The sequence below is a fragment of the Bufo gargarizans genome, chromosome 3 (assembly GCF_014858855.1).
Source record: "Bufo gargarizans isolate SCDJY-AF-19 chromosome 3, ASM1485885v1, whole genome shotgun sequence".
NCBI classification, from domain to species: Eukaryota; Metazoa; Chordata; class Amphibia; order Anura; family Bufonidae; genus Bufo; species Bufo gargarizans.
The window spans coordinates 332,552,942-332,570,498 of record NC_058082.1 but is presented as its reverse complement, the minus strand read 5'-3'; the positions used below and the strand labels follow the sequence as shown (position 1 = coordinate 332,570,498).

At 42.3% G+C, this 17,557-nt stretch overlaps 1 protein-coding gene across 1 annotated transcript in view; it reads left to right on the top strand.

The window, feature by feature from the left end:
• LOC122931571 (tetraspanin-18-like) overlaps window positions 1–17,557 on the top strand; it is a 100,664-nt gene that overhangs the window by 71,174 nt on the left and 11,933 nt on the right. Inside the window, exon 7 of the mRNA XM_044285646.1 lies at window positions 10,807–10,986. Within this exon, the coding sequence (XP_044141581.1) occupies window positions 10,807–10,986 (180 nt within the window). The remainder of the gene's footprint in view (window positions 1–10,806; window positions 10,987–17,557) is intronic.

The window sequence follows — 17,557 nt, the reverse complement described above, 5'->3', positions numbered from 1 at the left end:
GAGATGGTTTGGGGTGAGCTGGACCAGAGAGTGAAGGCAAAAGGGCCAACAAATGCTAAGCATCTCTGGGAACTCCTTCAAGACTGTTGGAAGACCATTTCAGGTGACTACCTCTTGAAGCTCATCAAGAGAATGCCAAGAGTGTGCAAAGCAGTAATCAAAGCAAAAGGTGGCTACTTTGAAGAACCTAGAATATGACATATTTTCAGTTGTTTCACACTTTTTTGTTATGTATATAATTCCACATGTGTTAATTCATAGTTTTGATGCCTTCAGTGTGAATCTACAATTTTCATAGTCATGAAAATAAAGAAAACTCTTTGAATGAGAAGGTGTGTCCAAACTTTTGGTCTGTACTGTATACACTGTTACCAGTATATACTACACCTCGTGCCCGCTTGACGTCGCCTATGTCGAGCTCATAAGTGAGGTATGGTCATGGGTTACCAAAAACATGATGTTACGCCCTCCAGAGGAGCAGGTAAGTTCAGCTTGGTACAGTTTACACATATACCTCCTATCCACGTGGGCACAGAGAGGCAACAAGCTGAGAGAGCCTTTTCACTGCCACAGTGAAAACAGTGCTGTCTCATCTCGGGTATCTGCCACCTGTTTCTCGTTTGATAGAAGCATGGTCTGCTAACGGGATTATATAGGGTGAGAAACAAACCCGCGGTAGCTTATAACTAGGCCAAAATATGTGGGGATTCGTGATCGAGATACAAGACTGCACAAGATTAAATTATATATTTAATCGCCGTAAGGGCTCACTAGATATAACACAATATACACAGAGAATATACACAGTGGTCTGAGGTTACAGATACAGGTTATATGGGTACAAAAGGGTTAAGAAGAGTAAAAGTCAGTTACCGGGTAGTTGAAAGGTCTATGAATGTGGAATATTCATTAGCTGCAGTCACGTGGGGGGCGGTGATGTCAGTGGTTTCCATGTCTCTCCAAACACATTTGCACAATGTGACCCACTTTTAGAGAAAGACACCGCCCTCTGGCTTGCATGGGCTTATGACCTGTAAGGGTCCACCCCTCCTTCTCTGGTGCTGGGAGGAAATGACCCATAGGGCTCATAGCCTAAGACCAGAATGTCGCAGGAAGATGGTTCCGCCTGGATACCGACTGGATACCGGCTACAACTAGAGTCCAAACATGGTATTGGTTTTTGGTTTCTGTGGAGAGATATGGATATCTCCTTTCCCTGGCATCCCCCCATATAACAAAGACCATGGGCACCTACATCGTGGCCACCGGGACACAAATATGTATCCGGTTTGCGCCTATTATATGCAATTTTATAATTCCTTATGAAATGTAGGTGCCAACATGTCTGGAAGGTATCCTTGATCCTGGCAAGGGCTGATACCTCCTGCTGGGGGGGGGTTTTCCTGCAGGATTTAGCTTGCTTCCAAACTGGCTGATTGAGGTGTCAAAGCAAGTGGAATAAAAAAACAAGAAAAGAAACCAGCTACACAGTCGGCGCCAATCACCTGTTGTGCAATGGAGTAGGATAGGATGGTAAAAAGGGATCTAGTACTGTCAAGAGTGGTTAATTGGAATATATGTACACACGATCCGTTGATAAAGCGGCGGCCGTGCATTAGTAGAGGTACAGTGGTAAAAGGGGGTTATAAAACCTCAATCCAGGTAGCAATTAAAAGTTAAAATCAATAAATAAAATAAATTGAATAAAGATAAAATAAATAAAATTATACATATAAGTAACTCACTTTACAGGGGGAGATAGTTCTATCTTCGAGAGTGGGGAGGAGGTATGAGGACATTTTCATCTATTCCAGGTCGGAATAGCTCCACTTCCGGTATGTGGGCCGCATCGTGGAACGCATGCGGCCCACGTGACTTCTGGTTTTTTGGTTACAGCGCAGCGAGAGCTGGCTGAACTTGCGGTGCATGGACCGCATCGTGGAACGCATACGGTCCATGTCACTTCCGTTCTTACGGTAATAGCCGAGCCAAAGGCAGGCCAAGTAAAGAGATTCCACCCCACATTAGGAAGGATATGGGAGGATCTGGTGATTGATTTTTAACACAATATGGGGATGCAGAGATTGACTAATATCATAAAATAGAACATGCAAGAATATATAGATATAGATATAGTAGGGACAGTAGGTGTGAATAAACATAAATATACTGTGCTTTGTTATAGACCATATATACCGCTAAAAACATATCTATAGTGTCGTAAGATCTAAATCAGAAAAATAAACAAACATTGCATATTGGGGGGGTCAAAGGATGTATGTGGAGGTCCCATACTACAATGGGTACATATGTAATAAACATAAATATATCTATGTGTGTGTAAAAGGATACAACCATAACCACACACCCACACATATGTACACGTACACATAAAAAATGTACCATAACAATACACATGGATATGCATAAGTATTAAATACGAGGAAACGTGCATGCACTTGCATGTGGTACAGTGTCATACAGTGCAATAAATGCCCACATGAAAATATGTCATAAACAAGGATATGTATAAAATGAGATGAGGCGTATATGTACCCGTATGTGGTGTAATGTCATACGGTGTGATGGGGTTAGTGGAAATCATGTTTTATAGGGTGTAATGGGCAGTGGGGGTAAGGATCTGGGGATGGTGAGCAGATGTCTCGGCTTCTTTTGACTTTTAATATATATATATATATATATATATTTGTGATCGGATCGGCTAGCAGATAGTGACCCCTAACACTAGCAGTGGAGGTGTGGCGGAACTGCTTACGTAAGGATAGCCTAAAGGGGGCCACCTTAGGATGGAGGGTATGAGAGCTGAGGGCTATGGGTGGGAGGGTATGTCGTTCTGTGAGATCGCATCGCTTTGGAGATTGCGGCCCCCACCTTATATAGCCGCAGCTGGAGCCTCCCTTCACACAAATGCGGCGTCTGCCACGCCTTTACTTGTGATCGGATCGGCTAGCAGATAGTGATCCCTAACACTAGCAGTGGAGGTGTGGCGGAACTGCTTACGTAGGGATAGCCTAAAGGGGCCAAAAAGGAAACACCTAGACCCGGATGGTTCGAAGGACTCATGTTACAGAATTACAGCAATAGTTTCTGGAAAGCATTGGACATTTCTGAGCGAGGATTGGGAATGTACCTGGTATAACAGGAGGACTGCCATCGACCTAGTTTCTTAATGATGTGCGTAGGAGTAGCATTTTTCGATGCCGCTGAGGCAGCGCCTATCCTAAATGAATGCCCAGTGATCGACCCCAGTGATTGGCCTTCTTAATCGGAAGGGTTATTACCTTTTTTGCAGTTGGTAATAGTTTTGGGCACAACGGTGCAATGATGTTCTTGAGTGTTTGTGCACGTCGATAGGTGATCAAAGGGAAAGGGGGTAGATCTTTCTTGAGTAGTGGATCTTTTAATAGGACCCCCCAGTAATTTGTCAGTATTTTTCGGATATCGGTGTGTCTGGAATTGTATCTAGTGACCAAACTAGTCCTGGAAATGGCTCTAGTGTTCTGTTGTTGTGGGGTATTAGTGTTATTTTTTGTTTTAGTCTCTGATTTATTAGGTTTAAGGGCCTCGTCTTGGCTTTCACATAATGTTCTCTTAATGGAATCCTTTATAAGCTTTTTGGGATATCCTTTTTCCCGGAAACGGTCGGTGAGTGTTTTAAGTTGTTGTTTGCAAGTAAGATCTTCAGTTCCATGATGCGGCCCACATACCGGAAGTGGAGCCATTCTGACCCGGAATAGATGAAAACGTCCTCATACCTCCTCCCTTCTTTCGGAGATAGAACGATGACAGATGACATCTACACTGTAAGCACCCTTAAACATGAACAACCTCTTTTCTTTACCAAATAACATTGAATGGACATGCGTTCCACAGTGGAACGCATGCCCCACTGAAACCGGAAGTGACATCACTTCCTCATCCCGCCCAGACACATGTGCTCCCAATGGAAACACAATATGGATGGGTATAATAGCCCATACCTATCACTGTATGCTCTATATGTTTTTACTTATACATTGCTCCTGAGGAAGGGGGCATCTACACATCCCCCAAAACGCGTTGAGCCTTGATTCAATAAAAGGAATTTTCCATAAGCCCCTTGCGTTGTGACTGCGGTTTATTCCTGCGACTCTACCAGCGATCCTGGCTGGGGGAGTTTAACTTTTGGGAGTTTTATGCGTAACCCTCAAACTATCTCCCCTGTGAAGTGAGTAACTTATATGTATAATTTTATTTATTTTATCTTTATTCAATTTATTTATTGATTTTAACTTTTAATTACTACTAGGATTGAGGTTTTATAACCCCCTTTTACCACTGTACCTATACACCGTCACATGATCCATCACCATAGTGACATCAAAGGTCCTATTCCTCACAGATGAAGACAGAAGAGATGCCGACTGCGCGGACAAGTGGATTAAGGCGAGTTGAATTATTATTAATTTTTTTTAACCACTCCAGCCCTATTGTACTATGCATTCTGTATTCAGAATGCTATTTTCCCTTATTACCATGTTATAAGGGGAAATAATACAATCTAAACAACCTTCAACCCAAACTTGAACTTCTGTGAAGAAGTTCGGGTCTGGGTACCACATTCATTTTTTTTATCATGCGCTTGCAAAACGCATTGCACCCACGCGATAAAAACTGAACAACGGAATGCAATCGCAGTCAAAACTGACTGCAATTGCGTACCTACTCGCGTGGGTTTGCCACAATGCACCGGGATGCATCCAGACTAACGGCAGACTGTTCTGTTGCTGCAAGTCCAGGACAGCGTTCCTTGCCATGTAAAAATGGCTGGACATTGCTGGCACCTTCTGCCAATGTAGATTTTCGAAAAGTATTGCACAACCATGTTTATCACGTGCACCATGCAGTAAGCATTTGTTATTTCCCCCAAATGAAGCACAGCCATGATATTCCAGCCATTGTTCCTGACCACCTTGCCCAGTTGGAGGTGGCAGAGAGCCAGCCAGCTTGTTGCACTTTCTGTGTGGCTATCTCGCCCAGGCTGATCAGCTCTACCACCACATGGCAAAGCTTTACTTTACACTACACATAGGAGGGGGAGTGAAAGCGACATTCTTCCCTGCTGCTTTTGGGACATGAAGATGTGTATAGAGGAGGGGCTGATGGAGGCAGATTAGCAGCTGGTGTGGAAACTAGACCAACACAAACATGAAGGTGTCAATAGGACATTGTCTTCTTGCTGGGGTGATGCCTCACGGAGAAAAACATTGACCCAGTGGCATCTTGCAAAAGCCTTTTAACTCCCACCTAGCCAAGTTGCTGGCAGTATAGTCTCTGCATTACCACTCAGTGGATTTTGCTGCTTTTAGGCTAGCTCTACACGACGATATGTGTCGCGCAACCATAAGGGCACAACTACACTGCAACATTTGTCGAGCGAAATTTTATCACACTAATGTTGCGCAACAATTTTTATAATGATAGTCTATGGTGTCGCAATGCAACATGCTGCGAGTGCGATGCGACAGTCACAGAAAAATCCATCTCAAATGTGGCCCCTACGTACACCAACATAGTGGTCGCATTCTTGGAAGAGTTATTTATCTATGTTGATATTAAATTTACTTTGAGTTACTCCAATACAGATATACATTTCTTGGATGTAAAGGTTACATTACAGGGGGGACAATATCAGACACAAGGTTTTCCTGACACTATCCTGGACCCGCACTTGACTACTGCCCGGACACAAAATAGAGTGGCTTTATTAAACAAGACACATAAAAAACCTAGTATCCATAGAATCCCACTAGTGACTACATACACTGAAGATAGTCAACACATCAGAGAGATAATTAAGAAACACTGGCCGGTCCTCAAGAGTGGATATACTAACACTGAGGAATTTAAAATTCCCCCTTTACTTTCATATAGAAGACCTAAGAATCTGAAGGACAAAGTTGTGCACACTTATGTGGGCTCACAGAAAAAGAATGTACCAAGCTTCTCAAAAAATGGGTTGTTTTCCCTGTTGTAAATGCATTAACTGTCGCCATATACACAAGGGAGAGGTTTTTATCCATCCTTCCACCACTAGACAATATAAAATTAGACACTTCCTGACATGTGATTCTACTTTTGTTGTATATGTGCTATGGTGCCCTTGCAATTTATTGTACGTGGGAGAAACATCACTAGATTTTAATACCAGATGTAACCAACACAGATACACCATCCGGGAAAAAACGGACTGTTTTGAAACATTTCACTGAATGTGGTCACAAAGAGAATGATCTAAATTGCATGATCGTTGATCAGATTCCAATCCCCCGTAGGGGAGGCAATAGAAATCTACTGCTGAAAAAACACAAATTATACAGGATTTCTGAATTAAATACACTAAAACCACACAGAGTAAATGTCGAGTTTAGACCGTGGATACTTAACTAATTTTCCTTGTCTTTCCCTTGTGTTTTTCCTTCCTTTTCCTCCCCTGTTTGTTTTTTCTCCTTTATTTGGACTATTGATATCTCTCTCCCTCATCACCTGGTGCTCTTACATGAGTACTCATTGTTCTCCTATTTTGTTTTTATTGTCATTGACAGTTGGCGAGTGTGAGGTTAGTGATGAACTCTAGCAGCACGTGATTCCTTATGGCTTATCAAGATGACTCCACTTAGATCAATTTTTCTGTATTTTCTATGATTGACATGTTACATTATTATTTTATTAATATTGGTGGGTGTGTATTCTTGTGATTATCCCATACTTTTGAGGTATGTACTCTTAATACATGCAATGGAGGTGAGACGGCAAGTCAGTTCTCAATAGCCATTTATTTTATTATCTTTATTTATACTATCCTTTGCATGGTGTCCCTCACTACTGATGTGGGGGTGGCACCCTTCTAAAATTTGGGACGGACATGTCTCCTGGAGGAGCACATACTGCACATACAGTGTAATCTCCCCCTGGTCAAGTTGATCAGTGATCCTGTACTAACTATATGGGATTCGCTGGTCTTTTAAGTTTTTTAATTCTACTTATAGTCTTAATAGGCATTATGTATAACCTCGCTCCCTGGCGGGAGGTTTGGTATTGATGCCTGTAAAATAAAGATGGGACCTTGGATGCCTAGACCCTTTTAATGGTCTATTCTTACTTGCTTTTATCCCTCCCCTTATTATTATTACTTTCATATATATTGAATACTTCGAAGAATGGGTATACAACACACATCCAAGGAGATAGAACCTATAATTATATGTACTTCTGATTATTTGTTGAAAACTTATGTACATGTCAGCATAGTAAAATATATAGTTACAAATTCATGTAGATTAATGGAGATGACTGTCACTTTAAGGCGATGATTCGGATGATTTGTGGAAGTGCGCTTGTGCGCTTGCGCAGCGCACACGTCACTTCCGCTATAGACTTTCGGCAATCTATAGAAATCTGGCAGAACACCGGCACAGGTTGCGCCTTGTATGCCTGATCACATGACCCAATGCTGCTGATGTCAGCGGATCATGTGAACTGACGTCATTGTGGACATGCACAATGTGATTCAGTAGACGCTCGAGCCGTGAGGTTTCTCCATGCTGGTTAGTGTTTATACACTTTATCTATATTGCACACTAATGTTTTTAATTGATCTTACAAGTGGATCCACATATGTTTTTAATCTGCCAATGATTGCACTTTGTGATTGATTGCACTTTTATACTATATAACTGTATTAGATGATTGGAGTTTTTACACTTGCTTTTACATCATGTTCTATATACACTAGCAATTATGTTTGTATATTTATTCTTATGATGTATCACTTTTTATCTATACATTTGTATTAATTGCTCTTGTTAGTGAATTATTATGTGGGTGTGTATACCAATATTTGAGCACCATTTCTGTTATCATCACTGCTTGAGAAAGATCCCACTGAGTGTATTGAAACATTGCTGTTTTTTCGCCATGGAGCCATGGAATCTTGTCAGTTTATGTGTATATATATATATATATATATATATATACACACACACACACACCCTTTCTTACCTTTCCTCTTGGCTAGTGATATTCTGAGATGAGTGGTATGAAATGACTGACTATGAAAGAAAAAAAAGTTTGCATTAAAGCTCATGCACAAGACTGTTTTTTAGGTCCACATCCGATTCGCATTTTATGCAGGTTGGATGCGGACCCATTCACTTCAAAGGAGATGCAAAAGATGTGTACAGCACTCCATATGCTGTCCGCATGTCCATACAGAGCCGTCTGCAAAACTATAGAACATGTCCTATTCTTGTCTTCCTTACGGACAAGGATAGGACTGTTTTATTAGGGGCCGTATCCGTGTTTCGTGGATCCTCATTTTGCGGACTGCAAAACAGCTAATGGTCGTATGCATGAGCCCTTAGTCCTAGTTCACACTTCAGTGATTTCCATCAGTGATTGTGATCCAAAACCAGGAGTAAAGCCTACACAGAGATATGTAAGGTATGATTGAAATATTTGCACCTGGTTTTTGCTCACAACAACTGATGGAAATAACTGGAGTGTGAGCCTAAGGGCTCATGAACATAAGCGTAAGCGCTCAGTGCCCGTATTTTGAACCGTAAACAGCATTGACTCTAATGGGTCTGCATCTGCCAGATATGACCAAAGACAGGGCTTCACCTATCTTTTTGCGGTGCAGAAGCACCCATTGAAAGCACTGCGAACTGCTTCCATGGGCTTCTGATCCATGCCTCTGCACCCTAAAAAGATAGAACATGCTCTATCTGTTGCCATATGTTGAGACCCATTCAAGTTAATGGGTCCACATCCGCAAGCGGAGTGCACATGGCCAACACTGTCACTGAGCAAGTATGCTTGGGTGCATAAGCTCTTAGGCCTCTATCACACGAACTATACGGATTAGGTCCGGATGCGTTCAGTGAAACTCTCACCATTTTGCAAGCAAGTTCAGTCAGTTTTGTCTGCGATTGCGTTCAGTTGTTGAGTTTTTTCAGCGCGGGTGCAATGCGTTTTGATGCGTTTTAAAAACTGAAGGTTTACAAACAACCTCTCTTAGCAACTATCAGTGAAAATCTGTGAAAAACGTATTGCATCCGCACTTGCTTCCAGATGCAATGCATTTTCATAGAAGCCGTATTAACCTCTATGGGGCCGGGGCTGCGTGAAAAACGCAGATGATAGAACATGCAGCGTTTTTCACACATCGCAGAACTGATGCATGAAAAAAAAAAACGCTCATGTACACAGACCCATTGAAATGAATGGGTCTGGATTCAGTGCGGGTACTATGCGTTCACGTCACGCATTACACCCGTGTGGAAAACTCACTCGTATGAAAAGGGGCCTTATGAAAATCACAGCATGTTCTAGATTCTGCGTTTTTCACGCAACGCAGGCCCCATAGAAGTGAATGGGTCCTTCTATCTTCATTCAGCAGGACCTGCGCTGACATCACCATGTGGTGAGCGCGATGACATAAGCGAAGGTCCTTTTGCAGGTCCTTCAAGAAGAAGAAAGAAGAGTATCCCGGCTGTGCGATGAAGTGGATGAGGTGAGTTATGTTTTTATTTTTTAACCCTCAATTGACATTATACTTAGCATTCTGTATTAAGAATGCTATTATTTTCCATTATAACCATGTTATAATGGAAAATAATCTACAAAACACCAAACCCAAACTTCAGTGAAGAAGTCCAGGTTGGGGTCTTGGTACCACATTTAGTTTTTTCTGACGTGCGTGCAAAATGCATTGCACTCGCACGGAAAAAAATGAACAATGGAACGCAATCGCAGTCAAAACTCTGCCTACTTGCATGATTTTCCCTGAACGCACCTGCATTGCATCCGGCCCTCACCCGCGACGCCTGTGTGAAGGGGGCCTTAGGCTTCACACTTCAGTTATTTGATCAGTTATTTTGATCAGATATTGTGAGCCAAAAGCAGGTGCAGGTCAAAAACACTGAATAGGTGCAAATCAAACGATTACACCTGATCCCCGAGTAGGCTTCACCACTGGTTTTGGCTCACAATAACTGATGGAAATAACTGATCAAATAATTGAACTCATTCAGATGAACGTATGGCCACTGTGCCCATGTTGTGGACCGCAAATAGTGTGGTCTGCAAAACACGGGCACTGGCTGTGTGAACGTCATGCTATGGAGCATGCATGCTTCCCATGGGCTTCCGATGTCCTATCTTTTGGCATATCTTGCAGATCTCTGACCCATTCAAGTCAACGGATCTGCACCTCAGCACAGAGTTCACATGAGCAGTGCCAGTTTACAACACAAGCACGACAGCCTAAGTCCTCCTGCACACGACCGTATGGCTTTTTCAGCATTTTGCGAGCCGTTTTTAATGGATCAGTTGTTTTTTGTTTCTATTGTGTTTCTGTTTCGATTTGCCGTTCCGTATTTCGGTTTGGTTTCCGTCTGTAATCCGTTTTTTGTGGATCGGAAACTGAAGCATACAATAATGTTTAAACAGTAAGTACATAAAAAAATTGGAATGGGCATAACATTTCAATAGATGGGTCCGTATACGGAACGCAAAAAACGGAATGTAAACGGAAAAAAAAAACTTTCGTGTGCAGGAGGCCTAACTGTGTTGGGTGTAGCACAAAAGTTTTTTTTATTTTTTTTGCTTTCAAAGCTGGCCATCTTGTGCTACTCAGCTCACCCTATCTCAAGCAAAAAGAAAGCTAAGGAAGCATGTACTTATATCACAATTGTATCTGTTTATGTTAGTCTGTGTGTACTATATTGTTTTCTGTATTTTTAGATGTCCTGCTGTGGTATATCTGGATTAAATGACTTTGATAACAGATCCCATTTCCACCACCTATATCCTTTTGCACCATGGCCAGAAGCATGCTGCACGCGTGACAACCCAGTTATATCCGGAATCATAAAGGATAAACAGAAGTGCATGGAGAATATGCCAGACTACACTAATAATCAGGTATCAAACTTACTAATAACGACTACTGCTATTTAAACAGACCTAAATATATGCGATATAAGAAAACAGCTGTAAAGACATTTTTTGTAGCCCTTATACCATTCAGCAAATTCTGGTAGAGATGTTTTCATTTTCTCCTCCCTGCCTTCCAAGGGGGCTTGTTTTTTGTGGGACCAGTTTAATGGAACAATTTAATAACCAAGAACCAATTACGGTAATGTTCCATAAAATATATTCCAAAACTGCAACAACAAAAAAAAAAACATTTCTGCTGTTGTTCTTTGGGTTTCATTTTTAATGCACATGACTGTTGGTGTTTTGTAGTCCACAAATTGCACATCCACAAAACACGGATACTGGCCATGTTCATTCCGCAGTTCGTAAAACGGAATGGCCAGCCCCAAATAGAACAGTCCTATCCTTGTCCTTAATGCTGACACTAATAGGACCTGTTCTATAGACATATGGACAAGGAATTCACAAAAAATATACGTTGTGTGCATGAGCCCTTACAGTGCTATTATGGTGATACCAGTGTGTGTTGCCTTTTCTCTCAATGGAGCTGTAGTTTCTATTGCTACTGTTTTGGATTACATATGATTTTTGATCATTCTTGCAGTGGGATTTTTTTCATGGCATTTACCATATGGGATAAAGAAAATAATAATATTTTCATACTTAGGGCTCATGCACATTACCGTATGTATTTTGCAGTCCACAAATAACGGATCGGTAAAAAATACAGATGACATCCGTGTGCATTCCATATTTTGCGGAATGGAACAGCTGGCCCTTCATAGACCTGTACTATCATTGTCCGTGATGTGGACAATAATAGGACATGTTCTATTTTTTTGCGGAACGGAAATAAGGAAACAGAATGCAGACGGAGGAAAACAGATGCGGAAAGAAAATGCATTAATGTGCATGAGCCCTTAATTTGCAAGGATTACAGTTATCCCTGGTCCTGGCCACGGCAGACTGGTATCAACTGTTTAACTCGTCTGCCATGTATGACGTGGACTCCTCAGCTCCTGAGCCCACTCCATAACTTCTTGTGCACTTATAAAGTACAGTTACCTTGTGCTGCTCATAGGGGTTATAACCTTTTGCTTTTAAAAAATACATAGAAAAGTATAAATTGTATCATCCCTTTTCTGTGCTGCCACCTTTTTGGTGTTAGGCCTCTTTCACACTTGCGTTGTCCGGATCCGGCGTGTACTCCACTTGCCGGAATTACACGCCGGATCCGGAAAAACGCAAGTGTACTGAAAGCATTTGAAGACGGATCCGTCTTCAAAATGCTTTCAGTGTTACTATGGCAGCCAGGACGCTATTAAAGTCCTGGTTGCCATAGTAGTAGTGGGGAGCGGGGGAGCAGCATACTTACCATCCGTGCGGCTCCCGGGGCGCTCCAGAATGACGTCAGAGCGCCCCATGCGCATGGATCATGTGATCCATGCGATCACGTCATCCATGCGCCTGGGGCGCCCTGACGTCACTCTGGAGCGCCCCGGGAGCCGCATGGACGGTAAGTATGCTGCTCCCCGCTCCCCACTACAGTTTACCATGGCTGCCAGGACTTTAGCGTCCCGGCAGCCATGGTAACCATTGAGAAAAAGCTAAACGTCGCATCCGGCAATGCGCCGAAACGACGTTTAGCTTAAGGCCGGATCCGGATCAATGCCTTTCAATGGGCATTCATTCCCGATCCGGCCTTGCGGCAAGTGTTCCGGATTTTTGGACGGAGCAAAAAGCGCAGCATGCTGCGCTATTTGCTGCGGCCAAAAAACGTTCCGTTCCGGAACGGAAGACATCCTGATGCATCCTGAAGGACGGACTGTCCATTCAGAATGCATTAGGAAAATCCTGATCAGTATTCTTCCGGCATAGAGCCCCGACGACGGAACTCTATGCCGGAAGACTATAACGCAGGTGTGAAAGAGCCCTTATCCTGTACATAATTTAAACTCAAGGTGGTGGCTCACTTCAGGCAGGGTTCTGGAGTAGGTGCTACTAACCCAAATTAGCGGGACACCCACCCTCTAGTAATGAGTAATAAATATATAACCAAGGTTAGGGCGAGCACACAACACTTGGACCGCAATAATGAATAATGTGAATATAATTTTATTAAATCACAATCAAGCTACACGTGTATAATATAAAATCCACAATAAGCAATGCTTCATAAAATTCAAATAAAATCAATTATAGTGCTAAATTCCACACAAATAGAGTTCATAGATGGAATTAGTCCCTTATACTCACAACACGCTAAAGTGTAGATAAATCTGCACCGTAATGGGTTGCTTTACGGTTGCTGAACTTCAATATCCAGTATGCACGTAAGCACACACAAGTTGATGATAAGACTCCCAACTCCTGCACACTAATCCAGTGCTTATGTGGTCGGTGGATTCCAGTGTGGGCAATACGAATCCACCCAACTAAACTCCTGCTCATGTGGTGTCTCACACCGCAGTATCGTTTAGCACAAAATGTATGTAGTAGGGTTATTTATGCTGATTTTAGTTTCATGTCCATCACATAAAATTCCACAAGTAGAGTCTTCTTACCTTCCGGTTGGTTTATATCGTGTGTGCGTCTTTATGGACGTGAGAGGTAAACGAGTGGTGCGGGACACTGCCTGCGTCTCGCTCCTGACTCCTGTAGTTCGCTTACCCGAAGTCTCACGGGACTTGAAGCGTGATCTGTATCCAATTGGTGAAGAGCGGTGAATGTCGGGTTATTTGCTCTACATCCTGATTGTCCGAGTGTTCCTCTATTTCAATATTGTTAGCATGGCCATGCATAAAGGTGCGGAGGTGCTTCTTTCACAGGTGTGCAGCCCAGACGCGTTTCGGGAACTCTCCTTCCCTTTGTCAGTGGTACAGCATCACCTGTCTGCCTCCGCCTTTTATAGCCTTAATGAGCACCAAATCCTGTCCAGCCTGTCACTCCAGCCTCCTGTTTATCTGTTAAGACACCTGTCACTCCAGTCTGTCTGTCCTTCAAGACACCTGTCACACCAGCCTGTCCATCCGTCAAGACACCTGTCACACACTCCCAAGTTACATAAAAAAAATAAAAAATTACCCTGTCACTACGTATGCTATCCTCCTGTGTCTACATACTTGTGTCCTGTTTTTAAGGGGCACCATTCTGTAAAATATAAGTCTCCTATGCCCCATGTAGCTTTGTGCCACCTATAATTGTAAAATAATACATTAAATAACCCCTTTTCTGCCCCAATAAGGATATTGGCACTACTCTGTGCCCCATTCTAGACCCCAGTATATAATTTTCTGCCTCCTGAAGCTCATCGCCAGCTATCTGTGCTACCTGTGACACCTGTCAATAACTGCCAAGGATATACAGGATTTAAGGTTGCTGTTCAATAAAAATAAAAACAAAAATAAAAATCTAGGTTGTCATGAGTAAGGATCTGAATTTATTGATCTGAAACGCATAGACCTGATGTACATGTCTGGATTTTAGCACCTTTTCATTAAAGCATCTATACATTGTCTGGAAGCTGGATCTCCTTCATTTATATCTCTACCATCGCTTAGATCCTGGCGAATATCCGTGCTTCTATTGCAACTTGGGACCAGGTGAGCCTCGACAACTGCATATGCTCTGCTTTTTGAGGACACTGACTCCAACGGTGGAGATGAAGTGACATTTTTAGTTTCATCTTCCTCAAATGATTCATCTAATGATGAACCCCCTTGTTGGCGTACTAGGGGTAGTGCGCAGTCGTAGCCCCATACAAATGGCTCTTCATGGATCCCCACAGATAACTATGTACCCCAGGTGCCTGAATTTACAGCCACTCCAGGCATCAATGTAGATACCACAGGTTTCAGTGAAATTAATTTTTTCAAATTATTCTTCACTGATGACCTAATTAACTTGATGGTGGAACAAACAAATATATATGCAGAACAATTTATTGCCTCCCATCCAGACAGTTATCTTTCAAGGTCCCACAAATGCACCCCTACTGATACGACTGAAATGCAAAAGTTTTGGGGACTTCTCCTAAGGATGGACATTATAAAAAACAACAATAATAATGTGTTCATATTGGAACAAAGATATTCTTTATCACATCCCTCTTTACTTTCTTGCCATGCCCCAGGGCCTTTTCGAAGCTGTTCAAAGATCTCGACACTTCAGCAATAATAATGAATGCCCACCCCAAGCAACCCCAGTTAAAATTAGGCCAGTGATTGACTACTATAATTACACATTTGGTAATGTATATACCCCCAAAAATGCCTGTCAGTGGATGAATCATTAGTGCATTTCAAAGGCCAATTACATTTCTGCCAGTACCTGTCTAATAAAATTGCTAGGTATGGCGTGAAGTTGTATAAGGCCTGTGAAAGTGTATCCGGGTATACATTGCGCTTTTGTATTTACGAGGGAAAAAAATCCAAAATTGAGCCACCTTATTGTCCCCCGGTTCTGGGTATAAGTGGGAAGATAGTATGGGATTTAGTCCACCCCCTGCTGGACCACGGATACCATCTATATTTGGACAACTTTTACAATAATGTCCCTCTCCTGAAGTGCCTTGCTGCCAGAGGCATAGGCACATATGGCACAATTAGGGCTTCCTAAGTCCTTTATAGACCAGACAGTGCGTCGCTGGGAAAGCAGGGCTGTTTGCTCAGAAAATATCATGCTGCTAAAATACAAGGACAAACGGGATGTTCTTGTGTTAAATGCCATTTATGCAAATTAATCCACTCCAGTCCCAGTCCGTGGAACCACAGAGCAGAACACCAAGTGTGTGTATCCAGGATTACAACCAGTTCATGGGCGGAGTGGATCTTTCAGACCAGGTATTACAGCCCTACAGTGCCCTAAGAAAATCTAAAGTGTGGTCGAAAAAATTAGCTGTGTACCTAACCCAAGTGTCACTATATAATGCCTTTGTCATCCACAGAACAGCTGGTCATGGGGGGACCATCTTGGAATTTCAGGAAAAAATTATAAAAAAATGATTTTTGGTGTTCAGGAAGGAGAGGGCAGCATTTCAGTGAGCAGTGCCTCTGGGGTCTCACGCTGGGTTCACACCTGAGCGTTCGCGATGGAGCGCTCTGTATGCGCGATTGTACCAGCGTTTGCGAACACCCATTGTCGCGCGTTCCCGAAAATCTATGTACGGGAACGCGCGACAAGACGCCCCAAAGAAGCTCATGTACTTCTTGGGTCATCGGGCGTTTTACAGCGCGATCGTACGAGCTGTAAAACGCCCAGGTGAGAACCATGCCGATAGGGAAGTATTGGTTTCTCCTTGTTGAGCGTTTTACAGCGTGCAGGAACGCGCTGTAAAACGCTCAGGTCTGAACCCAGCCTCAAGAATAATACATGGGCAGCAGTTCCCTGGAGTACTTCCCCCCACAGAAAAAAAAGGCAACCCCAAAAAAGATGCCGATTTTGCTCGGTTAAAGGGATTAGGAAAGAAACCACTCACTACTAGTGATTAACGGCAGGGGCAATATTCGTATTCACGATATTTCACAAATATTTTGTAGAATATTCGTCATATATCTGAGAATTCGCCATTATTTTCCTGATTGTGAAAAATTGGCAATGCAATATTCGCGCAAAGCGCGAGCAATACAGGTGTGGGTCACTTTTGCTACATTTTCCAAGCTGATAGACGTTTCCTGAGACTGGAAAAAATGGTAGGCAGGTTAGAACATTAAAAACGGCTTTATATGCAGATAGAGTGCTCCAATATATTCGCGATTTCGTTAATCGGCAGTTAATGATGCGCATATTTTGGCGCAATACGTAAAACTTTGCATTTTACCGGTTCTGACTACATATTACTGATTTGTGAACTATCTATTGTTGTGACATCACAGCACTATGTCTGTAGCATGTATGGACAGCAGAAACTATCACACTACCTAACACCCTGCACTGGAACCTATCAGCTACACTATATCACTATCTAACCTACACTGACTATCTCCCACTAACTATCTGTATTACATATATATATATATATATATATATATATATATATATATATAAAAGCTATCTAACTACCTATCTAATATAATGAGTGGAAAGCACAGAGCACAGCAATGACACTGCTGTCTCTGTCAGAACTTTACAAAACTGTAGAAAATGGCTGCTGGGGAGATTATTATATAGTAAGGGGTAGGCAACTTTCCTATTGGTTGCTAGGGATGTTGCTAAGCTCAGACAAAGACATTGCAGCCTTCTGATTGGCCCACAAGCAAGAAGCAAGGAGGGGTCATGGGTTCAAATGAAAAAAATCTAGAATATTTGAAAATACGAATATATATCACTATATTCTAAATATTAGCGAATTTGCAAAGTGCCGATATTCACGATTAATATTTGCTATTCGAATATTTGCGCGCAACACTACTCACTACTGTTAGACCTGCCCCTCTAAATCGGGCCTGTGCATTGGAGACTGCTTTCAAGTTTATCACACCTCCACTGATATACATTAAGTTCATTTCATTCATTTCTTAATTAATCCATGGGAAGACATTTTCAGTTTAGCAATTTT